The sequence below is a fragment of the Nomascus leucogenys genome, chromosome 22a (assembly GCF_006542625.1).
Source record: "Nomascus leucogenys isolate Asia chromosome 22a, Asia_NLE_v1, whole genome shotgun sequence".
Classification (NCBI taxonomy): Eukaryota; Metazoa; Chordata; class Mammalia; order Primates; family Hylobatidae; genus Nomascus; species Nomascus leucogenys.
In genome coordinates this window covers 96,195,791-96,213,678 of record NC_044402.1, presented here as the reverse complement: position 1 = coordinate 96,213,678, position 17,888 = coordinate 96,195,791, and the positions used below count along the sequence as shown (strand labels likewise).

Below are 17,888 nucleotides of genomic sequence, written 5' to 3'. Positions count from 1 at the left end.
AAATCCATGTAGGTCTGAAGCAACCTCAATTCTTGCCTCCTCAGAAGAAAGAATTTGACAGAAGGGCATAAGGCAGAAGGAGAGACTGAGGCAAGTTTTAGAACAGGAGTAAAAGTTTATTAAAAAGCTCTAAAGCAGAAACAAAAGGAAGGAAAGTACACTTGGAAGAGGGCCAAGTGGACAACTTGAAAGACAAGTGCACGGTTTGACCTTTTGACTTGACATGCTTCTGTGGTCTTGTGTTCTTTCTCCTGTGATTCTTTCCTTAGGGTGGGCTGTCCACCTGTGCAGTGGCCTGCCAGCACTTAGGAGGGGAGCACGTGCAGTGTGTTTACTGGAGTTGTACCCATGCTCACTTGAGGTATGCTTCCCTTACCAGCTGAATGTCCCTAGGAGATCATATACCTGTCAAACTCTGCCATTTGCCTCTCTTAATGTGCATTTGTGAGCCCGCTTGCCCAACTCCTGAGATCTTATTGGGAAGTTGCTGATCACCAGCTTCAGATGTTTCTTTTTTCTTTTTTTTTTTTTTTTTTTTTTGAGATGGAGTCTCACTTTGTCACCCAGACTGGAATGCAGTGACGCAATGTTTTTTTTTTTTTTTTTTTTTTTTGAGACGGCATCTCGCTCTGTTGCCCAGGTTGGAGTGCAGTGGCGTGATCTCGGCTCACTGCAAGCTCTGCCTCCTGGGTTCACAGCATTCTCCTGACTCAGCCTCCTGAGTAGTTGGAACTACAGGCGCCCGCCACCAAGCCTGGCTAATTTTTTGTATTTTGTTTAGTAGAGACAGGGTTTCACCATGTTAGCCAGGACGGTCTTGATCTCCTGATCTCGTGATCCACCTGCCTCCACCTCCCAAAGTGCTGGGATTACAGGCGTGAGCCACCACGCCCAGCCGACGCAATCTTGACTCACTGCAAACTTCATCTCTAGGCTTCAAACGACTCTCCTGCCTCAGCCTCCCGAGTAGCTAGGACTACAGGCATGCACCACGATGCTCAGCTAATTTTTGTATTTTTAGTAGAGATGGGGTTTCAGCATTTTGGCCAGGCTGGTCTCAAACTTCTGGCCCCAAGTGATCCACCCACTTCGGCCTCCCAAAGTGCTAGGATTACAGGTGTGGGCCACTGTGCCCAGCCAGATGTTTCTGTTTATTGTGAGTCTGCCTTTCCCTGGAGTTGACTATGACCAGTTATTATTTTAGAGAGACCGTTAACAACTGCGTGACCATCACCTGACGGTCGCCTGATATTCCTGGTGGGGTGGGGGTTGGGGGGGTGGGAGGAGCCCTCTCCTGCCCTACTTATGTCTGACTAACTACCTACTGTAACAAGCACACTCCAGCCAGGGTGACAGAGTGAGACCTTGTCTCAAAAAAAAGAAAAGAAATAGTGTCTTTCACAGATAATTTTTACCTTTACGAGTCCAATTTTTCAAGTTTTCTTTCATGAATCATGCTTTTTGGCATCATATCTAAAAAGTCATCATCAAACCCAGTATCACCTATATTTTCTTTGATGATGTCTTACAGAAGGTGTATAGTTTTAAGTTTTACATTTAAGTCTGTGATCCATTTTGAATTAATTTTGTGTCTAGATTCACTTTTTCCAGTTGTTTCACCACCATTTGTTGAAAAGACTATCTGTTCTCCATAAAATTGCCCTTGCTCCTTTGTCAAAGATCTGACTTTATTTTAGAAATGTTTCTTAAATATGTGTTAGGAATTTGGAATCTACATTTTTCTTCCTTTCAGAGCACCTAAAGAGCTAAAGTAATGGAAAATAAACTATTAGTTTATAAGTGGCTGAGCAATTATCCGATCCTCAATTCAGAGCTCTCATGTACAATCTGGATTGAAGAATGTAGCCTAGCTTGAAGATGACTAATTATTTCCTGCTCCTTGAAGCTAAACATGCGTGCTTTCCATGTGGCTGAAGAACTGAATCCAAGAGAAACAATAGTGGATCTAATTCATCCAGTTGCAGATGGGGAATGAGAGCCACACACTGACTCTAACCACTACTTAAACAGGGTCCCATTTATGTCAGGATTTGACCTCCTAAGTACAATATGGATGGAGTGAGAAATTAGAAATTTTGATATAAGTTTCCTTCATATGGCTGATATAGTCAATAAGAGAGGAAGGGTAGAAAGATTCTGCTCAACACTCTTTTCTTCTCGTTGGCTCTAATAGCACCGTCCTATTAGCTACTTAAATATCTTCCCAATTTTTTAAGTTCTAATATAGTATATGAGGTGCAATATAATCTGTCTGTTGGACTGAATATTCCGGTGACACCAAACTCTTATGCATACCATTCTACTTCTTCACTCACTACCTGTGCACACAGTCTCTTGTTTTCCTGGCAAGTTCTCCCTTTCTTTTGTTCCTCAATAAATACAACTAACTCCTACTTAATCCTTTGGAACATCACCTTTTACAGGTAGACTTTCTCTGACATTCCCTACATTACAAATCTCTCCTCAGTGATTCTCATCACACCGTGTATCTTCTTCTGTCGTAGCACTCGCCATAATGGATTGAAAATATATTTGATATATCTGATATTCTTTATTGTAGTCTTTTCATGGACAAAGATTGTGCCCTATTTTTCTCTCTGCCCCCAGCACCATCTTGTTTCCTGGCATAAAGCAGGCATTTAATAAAATGTATTGAATATCCACAAACTGAAAAGCAGTTTTAAATTATATTGTTTCCTGGAGAATGATTAGAATTGTAGATGTTTTGGCCAGGTATGGTGGCTTACGCCTGGAATCCCAGCACTTTGGGAGACCGAGGCGCGCGGATCACCTGAGGTTAGGAGTTTGAGACCAGCCTAGCCAACATGGTGAAACCCTGTCTCTACTAAAAATACAGAAATTAATGGGGCATGGTGGTACATGCCTGTAATCCCGGCTATTTGGGAGGCTGAGACAGGAGAATCACTTAAGCTCAGGAGGCAGAGGTTGCAGTGAGCCAAGATTTTGCCACCGTACTCCAGTCTGGGTAACAGAGCAAGACTCTGTCTCAAAAAAAAAATAAATAATAAAATAAAATGATGTTTTTCAGATAGAGGATAGTGCTTAATGTATGAGTCTTCCTCATTGGCCTGGTAGGACTATTATTTATGGAGCATCAAATGAATCAGGACAAGTGGTTCAGAATTAAGGCCAAGAACAATGCAGTTGTACTGGAATCTTCTTTGATATCATGCCAATTGTATGGCACAGGGGCAGGCCCAATCACTTGAAGAACCGATACAGGATCTAACACTAGTGCAATTGCTTACAGCTATACCCTGTACCCAGTTGAAGTCTTTATAGATTTTACAATATAGGAATCCCTTTACAGTTAGCATTACATGTGTATATCTACCAAGTAACTGTGAGAAAAAATAATTCTTAAATTTTATCCATCAATCCAAGAAGCATTTTTGATTAGCTACTATATACCACATACTTTAGTAGTGCTCTTGATAGAGAAAAGATACAGAGTTTCTATATTTAAACATTTTTCAATCAGATGGGAAAGGCAGTTTAAAAAACAATTACAATACCGTGTACTGAGTGAAATATTAGAGGTAAACATTAGGTGCTACAAATATATTAATCCAGAGGGGAATGGAAGTTCATGGGGGAATGCTCTGAGAAGGAAATTGTTAATAAAAGATCTGGGGCTGGGCGCGGTGGCTCACGCCTGTAATCTCAGCACTTTGAGAGGCCAAGGTGGGCAGATCACGAGGTCAGGAGATTGAGACCAGCCTGGCCAACATGGTGAAACCCCGTTTCTACTAAAAATACAAAAACTTGCTGGGCATGGTGGTGGGCACCTGTAATCCCAGCTACTCAGGAGGCTGAGGCAGGAGAATCTCTTGACCCCGGAAAGCAGAGGGTTGCAGTGAGCCGAGATTGTGCCACTGCACTCCAGCCTGGACCACAGAGCGAGACTCCGTCTCAAAACAAACAAAAAACAAACAACAACAACAACAACAAAAACATCTGGATGGAGATCTTGTATTAGGAGATCTAATATTGAAGGATAAGGAGATTTAGCCAAATGAAAATGAAGAGGGGCTGGCTCTGTATTCTTTGACTAGCAAGTATAACACCCTTACATTTCATGTGATCCATAAACTATTTAGACTTATTTAAATCATCTTGTTTTGTGCTTTATATGAAAATGAAGAGGGGCTGGCTCTGTATTCTTTGACTAGCAAGTATAACACATTTACGTTTAATGTGATTCATAAACTATTTGGACTTACTCAAATCATCTTATTTTGTGCTTTATATTCTCCAAGTTTAACATTTTATTTTGTTTTGCTTTGTTTTTCTTGTGTCCTATCTTTTAGTAAGCGATTGAGTTTTCTTTATTCATTTATATGAATATAACATGGGATATGATATGGGCTATGATATAGGATACTGTTTCTATTCTCTTAAAGGTTATCTTACATTTAGTAAAAGAATGCCTATTTTGCTTAATAAAGCCTAAAGTTAATAAATATCTCTATTCTCTTTCTGAATAATAAATGTCTTTAACTACTTTAACTCCAGGTTCCTATCTCTTATATTCCAAATACTAAATTAAACTTTGTTTTTAAATTTCTTTCCAGAAAATTAGTCATTTTAACTAGTCTATTGAATAAACCAGTTTTAGGATGCAAGCAGAAAGCAATTTTATTCTTTCTTATTACTGTTTTTTTAAAGTTGCTCTATTAAATAAATATTTCTCATTCCTGAATGAAATCTAGGGTAGATGCCCTAGCTTTTCTGGTCACTCTAAAATATTAATTATAAGTGTCATTTTTTAAAATAATAAAGGTCTACTTACATCTAATATCAAAATTAATAATAGCTCCTATCCAATTTAAAGCTTCCTTCTCCCTTAGCTCAAGCCTGCCTCAGGCTGAGAGCCTGAATTTGGAAAATAGATGTGGTCAATTTTTTAGCTATTTTTATCCCTATCCTTGGTTTCATCCCTCAATAGCTTATCTTTTGCTTCTCCCAGTATTGGAGGTTGAAGGGGAGAAAACAGAAAGAAGTAGGTTTATATGTGGCAAGTGTCTTGTGTGACAACTATCTCTTGGCTGTATAGTGATGTCTTGTGATGGCACAAGCCCAGATGTGCCAGATCTTCCAAGGGATGTTTATGTGGGTTCCTTAAAGCCCCTCCAGTGACTGGGTTCTCCCACCTGTGGAAAATGCCTTCTTGGGCTGGCCACAGGTGGCTTTTGCTTCAGCCACTGAGGCTCACCACACACAGACCCTCTTTTGGGGATTTTCTCCTGTTTCAGATGGGCCTTCTGCATAGGGTCCCGTTCAGTGTGACTCAAATCTGGCTCTCGGGATCTGGACCTGGCCAGGTGATAGACACACATTTGTTTTGCCAGCAGTGGGAACACATCTCTCTATTTCTTTTCTCCCATTCTGCCATCAGGAGAAGCTCCAGGCATCTTTTCACCTTGAAATGTTTTCGGTTGTGAGTCAGCACTCAAGTTTCTGTGCTCTAGAAAATCCAGGGGGCAGATGGTGTGTCGAGCTTTCTGAGTAGTCTCAAAGGCCCCTCAGTTAGCTTGGGAGAGGGAAAAGTGCTGCTCTTTCTTCCACCATACAGAGAGAGGTAAAAAACACAACACACCAATGATTCTTTCCAAAGAAGTCCTCACTCCTGATCACTCACTTACAGTCTTCTTATCTAATTTTTATATGCCCTGATGATAGCTAATGTTCCAAACCAACTTCACCATCTATAAGATAAGATGAGCTGGTATTTATTGTTCTCAGCTTGGGGCTTTAGTCAAAATTCCAAGAAAGAACCCTGTTAAATAAAGTGTTACATATTTTTTACTATTAATATACAGTCGTACCAAAAATTTTTATCATTTTCTTTACTCACCAGTGCTGCTTGCTTTGCCTTACTTTTGGTTTAATTTTCTTCCCCTTACTAGGCAATGTCTTCTAGTAATTGTTCCAGGGAGGCTGTGCAAGTAATGAGCTCTGTCAGTCTTTGTCTAAAAATGCTTCTTTGTGTGTCTTTGCTCAATTATTAAATGACAGATTAGCTAGGTATAGTAGTGTAGATGAACAGTAGTTTTCCCTCAGCCCTTAAAACTCGTTATTCTCCTGGCATCCATTGCTACTGCTGGTAAGTCCCTGTTATTCTTATTCTTTTGTAGGTAATTTTCTTTTCTCTGTTATAGTTTTTAAGATTTCTCTTTATTGTTGATGCTTGCTGTAAAGTTACTAGATGTAGATTAGTTTTTATTTATCCTGTTTGGGCCTTTTTCCATTCATGTTTTTCTTGAATTCTGAAAAATTATCAGCCATTGCTGTTTAAATTTTGCTTCTTCCCCATTTTCTTCCTTCTATGTCTCAACTTTTCTTACATTCAGTCTGTGTGTCTCTTTGAGTAATTTTCAGTGCATAATTTTCTGTTTCCTTATGTTTATTTTGCTATTTAACTTGTTCACTGAGTTTTTAAATTATATTTTTATTGCTAGAGTTTCAAATTGTCTCATTTATAAAATTGGCTTCTGTTTTTCTCTCACAATTTTTTGGTGTCTATTGCTTTGTATTTAAAATCTCATTTAACAGACCAGCAGGATACCATAGAGAGTAGGACGCCATTTATATAATAACACTGTTTGTTCATCCGCTTTTGCCACAGCAAGTCTGACTCCTAACTCTTATCTCTCTCTCCTGTTTGAACTGTGAGCTCATTTTAGTAGTGATAGTTTCCCCCTGCAGTCTTGCATGTTGTCACCCGCGGAAGTGTCCGTAAGGAGCAGTTTCATATTTATCTCTGAGGAGGACTCTAGAGTTTTTTCTGGTTCAGAACAAAATGTTAATTTATCATTTTGGATTAGTGTGCCCATGACTAGTAGAATTTTGGACCTCTTTTTCCCTGCACGAACGATACAAGCTTTTCATCAGGCCCTGCATGAAGGGTAGGCTTCCTTGTCTCTTCCATAATTGACTCTTCTTTGTCTCTCTCCAGTAGGTTGCTGGAGTGATTTTAGTTTCCATTTAGAGACAAGACAGCCTTTTAAGACTTCTAGATTTATATAGGTGAATCCATTCCAGCTCCCCACATTGCTCGCTTCTGAGGGTTTATTTTCTGTTTCTATCTGAGCATAAATATACTCATTTATTTATATACTGATCCCGAAACAATCTTTTAGTGTCTAATTCTCTGGCTTTGCATTTCCTCTTCATTGGTAATTTTCTTTTCATTCTTTCAAAAATGGCCATGTATTTTAAATTATTATTTGTTTTCTTTTCTGTAACATTTCCATATGCTTATAGTTGGGGAATTGGGGGATTCAAGGTCAGATGAATTCTTCATGTTGGCCAGAAATCAACATTAAATTTCAAAAGTGAATTTGTTCTCAATGTGACATATATGTAGCTATTCAGAAATAAAATATAATAACAGACAAAGTAATGAACTCTCAGAGATTTTCAGAGGTTACTGGGAAGGAAGAAGTTATCAAAGAAGAAGTTGGAGGTTTGGTTCTCAATTTAACCTTTTTCTCTTCTTGGCATGTGAGTGGAAAAAAATCACATTGTTCTACAAAGAATGTCTATTTCATATGTTTCAGAACCTTATTTGGAGCCCTTCATTTGCACCTCGGAGGAGCGCCTGAGGGTCCAGCTGGCACTGGGAAGACTGAAACTACCAAGGATTTGGCAAAAGCTGTAGCCAAACAATGCGTTGTTTTCAACTGCTCGGATGGGTTGGATTATTTGGCTTTGGGAAAATTCTTTAAGGTTTGAATTAACTCCTCATTTCTTTACAACAGGATAACTGATCAGAGATAGTTATTTATGATGCAACATAATTGAATACAAGTAAAATATTTACTGTAGCTTAAATAAAAGTAAAAATTGAAGCACTATCTCAATAATTATTAAAGGAAATAAGGTTATAGCAAAACCCTATTTGCAGAGAATCTCTACTTCCCTCTCTAGTCCCTACTGTAACAAGTCATTATTACTGGTTGGAATAAGTGGTGTCCCTTAAATACATTGGAGCAGAGAAGAGTTTGAGAACGATTGCATCGTGTAAAGGTTGTGGGATTCTAAAGACATCTTTAACCTGAAGATCTTGTTATTGAGAAGTTATTTTGAGTCAGTAATTTACTTTTATAGACATATTCTAATCAATCATTTCAGTGAACTTGAAATCTTAAGTTTTATTATTTGTTTTTATTTTAAAAAATTTATTTTTATACATTATAGATGTACATATTTTCAGGTTACATGTGATAATTTAATAATTTGTAAAGATCAAATCAGTGTATTACTTTTTTTTTTTGTTCTAAGTTAGATTCTTACTCTTGTCGGTCCATGAGCTTCAAAAGGTAGAATTAGAGATACCAAGTCCCTGCCTATAAACATCTAATCATTTTAGCAGCTTGTGGCTATAGCCTGTTATTCCTTAAAATGTTAGGTGACACAACTGAACACAAAATGATCCATTTGAAATTATATATTTATGTTTTTCTGTAATTTTTCAAAGCACATTTTATTTTATTTTTATTTCCAATTTTTATTTTAGGTTCCACGGGTACAGGTGCAGGTTTGTTACATGGGTAGATTGTGTGTTGCAAGAGTTTATCTGGTGTACAGATAATTTTGTCACCCAGATAATCATCATAATAGCCAATAGGTAGTTTTTCAATCCTCACTCTCCTCCCACCCTCCACCCCCAAATAGGCCCCAGTGTTCATTGTTCTTTTCTTTGTGTCCATGTGTATGCAAAGCACATTTTAAAGATTCTAGAATGTTTACGTTTCCAAATTTTCTCCAGAAAAAGTTAACATTAAAAAAGATAAACAAACTAACAAAATAGAATATACCAACCCTAACCCATGCAGTAAACTGTTCCTGGCTGGAATATGACTGATCTGGAGTTTAATTACTCTCCATTTGTGATACTGGAACGATTAGAATTAGAACGTTTAAAAGCTCAAAATTGTAACTAATAAAATATGAAGAAAACATTTAAATGACCAATTAACATTTTAATTCATTCTCTGTAATGATTTACAACCTTGTTGAAATGAGTACTATTCCCAATAGCAAAGATATGGAATCAACCTAAGTGTCCATCAGTGGAGAAATGGATAAAGAAAATAGGGTATATCTATACAATGAAATACAATTCAGCCATAAAAAAGAATGAAATTGTGTCTTTTGCGGCAACATGGATGGAACTAGAGGTCATTATCTTCAATGAAACAAGCCAGGCACAGAAAGTCAAATATCCCATGTTCTCACTCATAAGTGGGTGCTAAGAAATCTGTATACGTGGCTGTAGAGAGTAGAATGATAGAAATGGAAGAGTGCGAAGGTGGGAGAGGGGTGTGATGAGAGATTACTTAATAGGGGCTATGTATGTTATGGAGGCGATGGATACCATAAAATGGTATGGATACCAAAACGGTATGATACCAGTGTATGTTATTCAAGTAATGGATACCAAATTGCATAGTGACTCAGTCACTATGCAATCTCTGCATGTAACAAAATTGTACGTATTTTATTTGTACATAAATTTGTACAAATAAAAATATATAAATAAAAAAACAAAACTAAAGAATTCTACATGCAATTTGAATAGCCATTACATTATTAAATGTCTAAAGAAATGTCTAGTATATATTGCTCAGTTTTTGAATCCATGTAATGACCATCTTCATTCTTTTATTTAAAGTCATGAACTTAATAGTATTAAATTTGCTTATTAGTATTTGTAAATAGCTTCTTTGCATAGGGATTGTGCTGAATAATGGGGGTAGAAAATTAGAAAGACATTATTTTTATTATCAAGAATCTCAAAATTTATATAACTGTTTGAATATGACTTCCAAAGCATTCTGTTCTCTGTGATTTGTTGTCATGCATTAGAGGTCAAAGTCATTTATAGGGTCTTCTCCAACTAATGAGAATGTACTATTCATGCATAGAGTTCGCGTACAATCCAGTGTGGTTCAGGAAAATGCAATGTGTAAAAATCCAAGGTCAGCTGCTATAATCTGTGTGGCTTTGTGCTAATTATTTAACATCTCATATGGTATGTCCTTAGTGTCCTTGCATAAAATATGCATATAAAGTGCTGTGAGTCACGGTTGGCACATACAGTGTACTCGATGTAACACATGCATGTGTGTGCTGCATGCACACACAATCTATAAAATGTATGTTCAGTATATATTTGTTGAATCATCTGATGTTTTTAAAAGTAAATCTGAATTCAGATGAAACTACTCATGCTTGATTTTCCAGTTTTTCCTTGTGATCAAATGGCACATATCTGTGAGGTAGCTGTGGGTTAGGACCACAAACCAGGGCCTTAAACTATGGTAGTTGGCTATTAAGGTGCTCAAACCACAAGGCAGTCTTATTGGCAACAGAAGTCATCTTATTTAGATGGTTATTATAACCTATGCTATAAAATCCATGTGGAGTAAGCAAATAAAATCAACTTGTAAATAAAAAGCAGGAAAGGCTTTGAGATTATAGTGTATGTCTAAATGCTAAAAAAAAAAAATGCAGAAAGGAGAAAAATGTTAATTGGAAAATTTTCCAATTGATCAAACTCTTTTACTCATGTGGAATAATGAATTGGTAATGAAAAAATCAGCTGTCTTTAAAGATAAAGGCGAATAAGCAATTTCCTTGACAGGATATTAAATCCTTGAAAAGATCAGGTGAAAATACAACATTTCAATGCAATATTGAATCAGATAAAGTCAAAAATTTTCATTATTCTTTTCTCGTAGGGACTGTTATCTTGTGGAGCCTGGGCTTGCTTTGATGAGTTTAACAGAATTGATTTGGAAGTACTCTCTGTGGTTGCTCAACAAATCCTTACTATCCAAAGAGGTAATGGACTAGTTTGTCTTTGCATTCTGTGAAAATAAAAGAAATATGAGAGTTAATGAGTGGCACAGCTCACGTTTATATGTGTTATTACTAAGTCATTTCATTCCTGATTACCTGCAGGTATTAATGCAGGTGCTGATATACTGATGTTTGAAGGAACTGAACTAAAACTTGACCCCACATGTGCTGTCTTTATAACAATGAACCCTGGGTATGCTGGGCGATCAGAACTGCCAGATAACCTGAAGGTATGGAAGGAGTTATTATATGATCTATTTCTTCTCTATAATTTACAAAGTTAATATATGAAAAGGGCTGGGCATGGTGGCTAACGCCTATAATGCTAGCACTTTGGGAGGCTGAGGTGGTGGGAGGATCACCTGAACTCAGGTGTTTGAGACCAGCCTGGGCATAGTGAGACCTTGTCTCTTAAAAAAAAAAAAAAAAAAAAAAAAAGAAAGAAAATATTTTAAAAGTATGTATGTGTCTGTGTGTGTGTGAAAAGAAAGAATATGCTATCCTTGAGTTTATATAAAATATTTTTTTAGTTATAGTGTTTAGAAAATTGTTTTAGAAAACAATTTTTAAAGCTTTGAGTATCTTTACAGAGTAAATATCCACATCAGGATCAATTCCCAAACTATTTATTTTTAAAATAGTGCTAATTTTGAAAAATTACAAAATATAGAAAAATACTAAGGGTGTACCCATTCTACTGCTTACTGTAGATTGTGTCCCCCTACTTTTAAATGCCTTTTTACAATGCTGGAAGCACTCTATTGTGTATGCTGAGTGGGTTTTTTTCATGTTAATATTATAACATGAGCATGTTCCCATCTTTATAAGCATAATTCCAACTATTAATACATTTACTGAACTGTAGCTTACTTTTGGACATTCAGTTTGCTTTCAGTTTTCCTGCATTATAAATAATATCACAATGAGTAGTTTTTACTAAAGGTGTTTCTCTATTTTGAAATATTTCTTTAGATGGAGTCATGGGACTAAGATATTTATTGCTAAATTGTGCTCCAAGACAGGTTGAAATGATTTTCATCCCATACCAGTTCTCAATTTTCATTGACACTCAGCATTAATTTTTTAATGAAAAAGAACAAAACACTTTCTTGAATTGACCAGACTTTACTTAAAAAAAAAACCATTTTCTTTGATTATTAGTAAAATATGACATTTTCCCCATATTTTGGTTAACCATTTTATATCCTTTTCTGATGAATTGCATATGTATGGCACATATACAGACAGCAATGTTGAAGAATAATGCAATAGTAATTGTGGATCCAAAACCAAATCTCCTGACTAGATCCTGTATTACTTCCACACTTCACATGCTTACACTGACAGCTTCCCAGAAAGAAAACTAAATGAGCAGTTTTTCTTTTCCACCAAAAAGACTTGATATGACTGATGGCTGCCAAGTGTTTTTGTATTTCCATTTCATGCCCGTTTATATGTTAAGTCTTATGTTTTAGTATTTTGCCTTAGTGAAGGAAGGCATGATTAACAAATGAAAAACGGTAAATCCTCTTCTATCTAAGAAATATTTTACAAGTTTTATTTGGCATTTTCTTTTGGAAAGCCTTTTTTGTTGTTGCAGTTCTTGTATTTGTTCGCTATGTTATTCTTTTATTTGGTAGGATCAATCTGAATATGTAAATTTGCAAAGGTAGGAAAAGCCAAAATCTGTGAGTAGCTTGTTATAGAAAGCTGGGAGCCATTATTGGTTGAGTTTGTTAATGCGCTTTGCAGACTTTTCCACGGTTTTATTTACTGTGCAGGTTGAAACAGTGCTAACATATTCACCTGGTAGTTCCTGGGGATAATGTATTTTCCTTCTACATGAGGCCAAAAGCTGTTCTCAATTCTGATAGCTTCTCCTATTGTGCAGCCTTCTTGGTTCAAGCTTCTATAGAGCATCTGTTTTCAGGTATATATGGAAATACCAAATACCTAACAAGTCTGAAATGAAAGAGTTACATATTCCCTAAAAAATAATAAAAGCCTGTTGGGGCCCAGCAAGTATCATTACCAGTCTTCAGAATCATTCTCAAAAACTCCCTCTTCTTCACCTGATGATTCAGTCAGTCAGCAAGCCCAGGGTTTCCATTTCACACAACTCCTACAATCCCTGCTGCACTGACCTGGTCCCCCTGCCACACCTTGCTGCTCCCTGCCTTCTGTCTTCTCCCATGTGTCTTACTGCAGTAGTTCACTTGTCATCAATTTCTTCTGTATTGAAATTCACTATAATGAATTCCCCATCACAGTGCTACCAGTGTTATCTATCAAAAGAAATCTAATCATATAATCTTCAACTTTAAAAAACTGCTGGGCTCCTTTTTGTCCATGGACTAAAGTTCAGATTTCTTAGTACAATCTACAAGACCCTTGGCATGAGGACTCAGTTGCATCTGTCCTGTCATTTCCCTGCCTCTGTCTGTTACACTGGGCCTCACTAGCCTCTGAAGGTCCCTTGCCTTTCTACATGCTATTTTCTCTCTCTCAAGTGCTCCATTAGGCCGCCTCTTTCCTGTCTGACAAATTCATGCTCATCCTTTAAACTAGCAGTGAACACTAAACATATGTACAGTTCAGATCTGACCGTCTGGGTGAAGTCCCTGGACTTGGCTGAGGTTTATAGCTGAATCCTGTCATGTGCATGTCCATGGGTTCTTCAGGGACTGTCCCATTAGGAGGAGTCTACTTGTAATTCCTGAGGCTTGAGTGATGGATTCTGTTTCTCCAGTTGTCATTGCCTTCTCTCTGCCTGGATCTCTGTGGTCAACTCCATGTAAACTTCACTGTTGGAGAGCTCTCACTCTGCCAGGAGGTATGTAGGGCAGCACTTATAGAGCTTCAGTGTGGCCCTTCTTTGTTGTGTACCACGCATAAATCCTTTTCCCAACAAACCCTGGGTATTAATCCTGCTACCACAGGTCACTATCCTTTTTCAGACATGAGTCAGGCACCAGTCCATATCTCCTGAAATGCAGGAATATCTACCAAGCTCTCACAGAACTTGGGTGTAGTGAGGAGGGTTGTGGGGACTCAGAGCATAATGACAGCTCCCTTCAAAGGAAATATTTTCACAACTCCTTCCTCTCTCAAATATTTTGTAATCTACAAGTAGATGAGAGGGTTCAAGCTTGTAGACATTTCCTTTGTAGATTTTGTATATTGAGAAGATCATACTCACTTTAGTAACTGATGTATCATATCATACAGAAAGAGTCCCATTTTGACATCCTGTTACATTTAGACAAAATCTGCATAATAAAGCAATTTCTTAAATACATCTTCACTTTAGAGAAGCTATATTTTGGATTTAAACTATTCTGAAGAATCAGTAGTCAATGATCATTTTAGAATAGTTTGTTAGAAGCCACGGTAAAATAGACACATTCTAGATCTCCTAACGTCACAAAGCCAATAAAGTGATACGTAGCTTTTCAGAGTATATGTAGGATGAAACACAAATAGTATTGAGGGGAAAAAAACAAAGCAGATCCTAAATCCTCCGTTTCATTCAACTAAAATCCAGCTTGTTCCTGAACAGATCAAAATATTTATAAAATCAATTTGCAGTTTCTCAAAAGTAAATGGTAAAAAGTTATTGCTTGAATTTTTTTTATTGTACCAATATGTAGTCCTTTGAAAGTATGCTCCAGAGAGTATACACATTTCCTTATGTACCACCCTCCTTCTTCCGCCAATAGAGCAGAAGCAGTAGAACAGCTATTCTTGATCATTTATTTTTGCTGAGATAAACATGAAGATTATGTTCACATGGATTACATGCACTGGAATTTACTCAAGTCTTGGCATGTTACCTGGATCTGTACCCTCTTTGTTTTCACACTCAACAAACTATGTCACTGGTTAAGCTAAAATCCAATTTAATTTTTTTAACAAAGCACTAAATTATCTTCAAACTTACTGCTATTACCAACAAATTATTTCTGGTACATCCAAAATCGAACCACATTATATCTGTATGCTGCACAACCTGTTTGAGAATCACTGGTTTAGGCTTCAAAAATATTTCAATCAGGATGTTTTTCAGTGTGTTAAGTACCATTGTTCAGTCGTTGGTGGAGGAGTCCTAATAAATGGAATATCATGATACCCCTTGACACTTCTTTACCTCACTTTATTTTTTGTTCTGCGAGTCGGAAATATGTCTGCTTCATCATTTTCCACAACCGTATTGCTAACAGTGCTAAGAGGTGAATAGGATATTTGTGAAGTAACTAGGGTGGTCAAAGGGAAACCTACAACACACAGTCCTGGATGTTGACCTCAAACTAGTAGTAATTTGTGCTGTTGTAGAAAAACTTTATCACCCTAACCCCGTTGACTGGCTGACTGATTTGTTAATTCAGTCATTCTCTCTTTCATTCTTTAAAAAAGTAGTTGTTGAGAACCTACCCTTTAAAAGAGATACCAACTGTATAGCAATTCTCATGCTCTTTTTTCCCTCGTGTGTGTAGTGGTTAGAACACTTGCTTAAGCTTTTTTATTTCAAGTTATTTGCTCAAATTATATTTTTTAAACATTTTATTCTTTCCATTCTTTAATGGTAACCTTATTGATCAAATAGCAGCACTATGGCCTCTAACTAGTAATTAACACAACACATTAGAAGGATCTTACTTGATACAAATCTTCGAATTGTTCTCAACTTAGAAGAGTCATAATAGATCATTTAAGCAAGATGTTCTTATTTTCTATCTACCTTGAGTTTTTGGTAATTCAACTAATTCCCAGAATGTATTTATGAACTATCTGACTATGATTGTCATTCACTAGAATAACTTCTTTTTCCCTTAGAATATTGCTGTTTTCCATATTTTGTACAAGAAAGTCATGTTTTAATACATGAGCTATTGAAGCGAGTCCTCATACATACTAATATTCTATACCTAAATTTTTTTTTTTTTTTTTTTTTTTTTTTTTTTTTTTTTTTTTTTTTTTTTTCTATCTCTATATTAACCTAATTTTTTATTTTTAAAATATATTGTTTCTATTTACTTACCCATCAAAACTTCAATAACCCTATCTTTAAATATATTGTTTCTATTTTTAAATATATCATATGAGAAAAAGTTATCTTTACAATTTGTAAAATTGATTTATCTCTAATAATAATCTATTATTTCCAGTTTTCTTTCCTTTATTATGCTTGCTGAAACACTGACATTGTGACTTCGGATTCAAAAAAGTTAAAAATATCTCAAAATGGATAATTTATCTAACACTAACATAATCTGGTAAACCCTAGATTATATAATTAAGTAGATCCCTGTAGGGCCTTGCTTGAAGCCCAGTCTCCCAACATGGGGACACTCAGCAGCCCAGATGAGAAACCCAACTTTTGAACATCCTGGGAGAGTCTGAGGTTCTGTAACATGTTGCTTCCCATGAAGAATATAATGTAATTGAAATTGAACACTTAGATGAAAAAGAATTGATACAAAAAGCTAATGATATATTTATTATATACACAACAGGAAATTGATTTTTTAAGTTGCTTTTTATCTGTATGATTTGAACATTAAAATTTATTTTATATTTTCAGAAGCCAGGAATTGGTCTATTTTTTTTGTCTACTTTTTAAACTTCCAGGTCAATGATTTTTTTATTGAAGTATGATTGACAAATAAACATCATACATATTTAAGGTGTACAATGTGATGTTTTGATATACCTATACATCGTGTAACAATACCCCTAATCAAGCCAATCAACTTATCCTCCACCTCACATATATACTTTTTCTGTTTTCTTTCTGTTGGTAACACTTAAGATCTACTCTCTTAGCAAATTTCAAGAATACAATACATTATTATTAATGGACTATGAATATTAAAATGTAATGCTATTGTAGAAAAGGTATAAAGTCATAACATTATGAAATAAAGAGTATGATTGTCTTTACAATGATCTTTTTATTTTAATTTTCTAACCTCTTTATACATTTTTACCTTTTAAAATTATTCTTAATTGACATATAATAATTGCATATATTTATTGAGTAGAGAGTGATATTTTGATGCATGTAAACGATGTGTAATGATCAAATCACGGTATAGTGTGTCTATCACCTCAAATATTTATCATTTATTTGTGTTGGAAACATTCAAATTCTTCTCTTTTAGCTATTTAAAAATATGGAATAAATTATTTTTAACTATAATCACCCCACAGTGCTACAGTACACTAGAATTTATTTCTTTTATGTACCTGAAGTTTTGCACTTGTTAACCAGCCTCCCCCTATTGCCCCACTTCACCTTTCCCAGCCTCTAGTTACCACTATTTTACTCTCTACTTCCATGAGATAAACTTTTTTAGCTTCCACATATTGCTGAGAACGTGTGGTATTTATCTTTCCATGCCTAGCTTATTTTATGATGATCCTTTTAAAAGTAACTTTTCTACCTACCCATAGGCTCTCTTTCGGACAGTAGCAATGATGGTGCCTGACTATGCCATGATTGCTGAAATAGTCCTGTACTCCTGTGGGTTTGTCACTGCTCGGCCACTGTCTGTAAAAATTGTGGCTACGTATCGCTTGTGTTCAGAGCAGCTGTCATCTCAACATCACTATGACTATGGAATGAGAGCCGTGAAGTCAGTTCTTACTGCTGCTGGGAATCTGAAGGTAGAGAACACAATATTTCTTACTTGTAAATTTCCAGCCTAATGGGTCTTCACAAAATTCCAATAACTTGTTGGTTTCATTAATTGATTGAAAAAAATCAATTATGACACCAAAAATGTATTATCTTATACACATGAAAAAATAAATTTTATAATGATCTGTAAAACCTTGTACATGTAATTCTTAGTGATTTGAGTTCTGTTTCATTAACGGGGTACTACCAAGGAATAAAATTGCTTACTCCTGAGAAATGTTTTGAATACTTTCAGTCTATATAAACATATAAACAAATATAGCATTAAATGAAATAA

The 17,888-nt window shown here is 36.0% G+C and overlaps 1 protein-coding gene across 1 annotated transcript in view; it reads left to right on the top strand.

Annotated features, from left to right (window-relative positions):
- The window catches only part of DNAH7 (dynein axonemal heavy chain 7), a 332,081-nt gene that overhangs the window by 155,247 nt on the left and 158,946 nt on the right, over positions 1-17,888 (top strand). The window contains exons 25-28 of the mRNA XM_030802541.1: positions 7,605-7,773; positions 10,791-10,893; positions 11,014-11,141; positions 17,365-17,577. Of these exons, the coding sequence (XP_030658401.1) occupies positions 7,605-7,773; positions 10,791-10,893; positions 11,014-11,141; positions 17,365-17,577 (613 nt within the window). The remainder of the gene's footprint in view (positions 1-7,604; positions 7,774-10,790; positions 10,894-11,013; positions 11,142-17,364; positions 17,578-17,888) is intronic.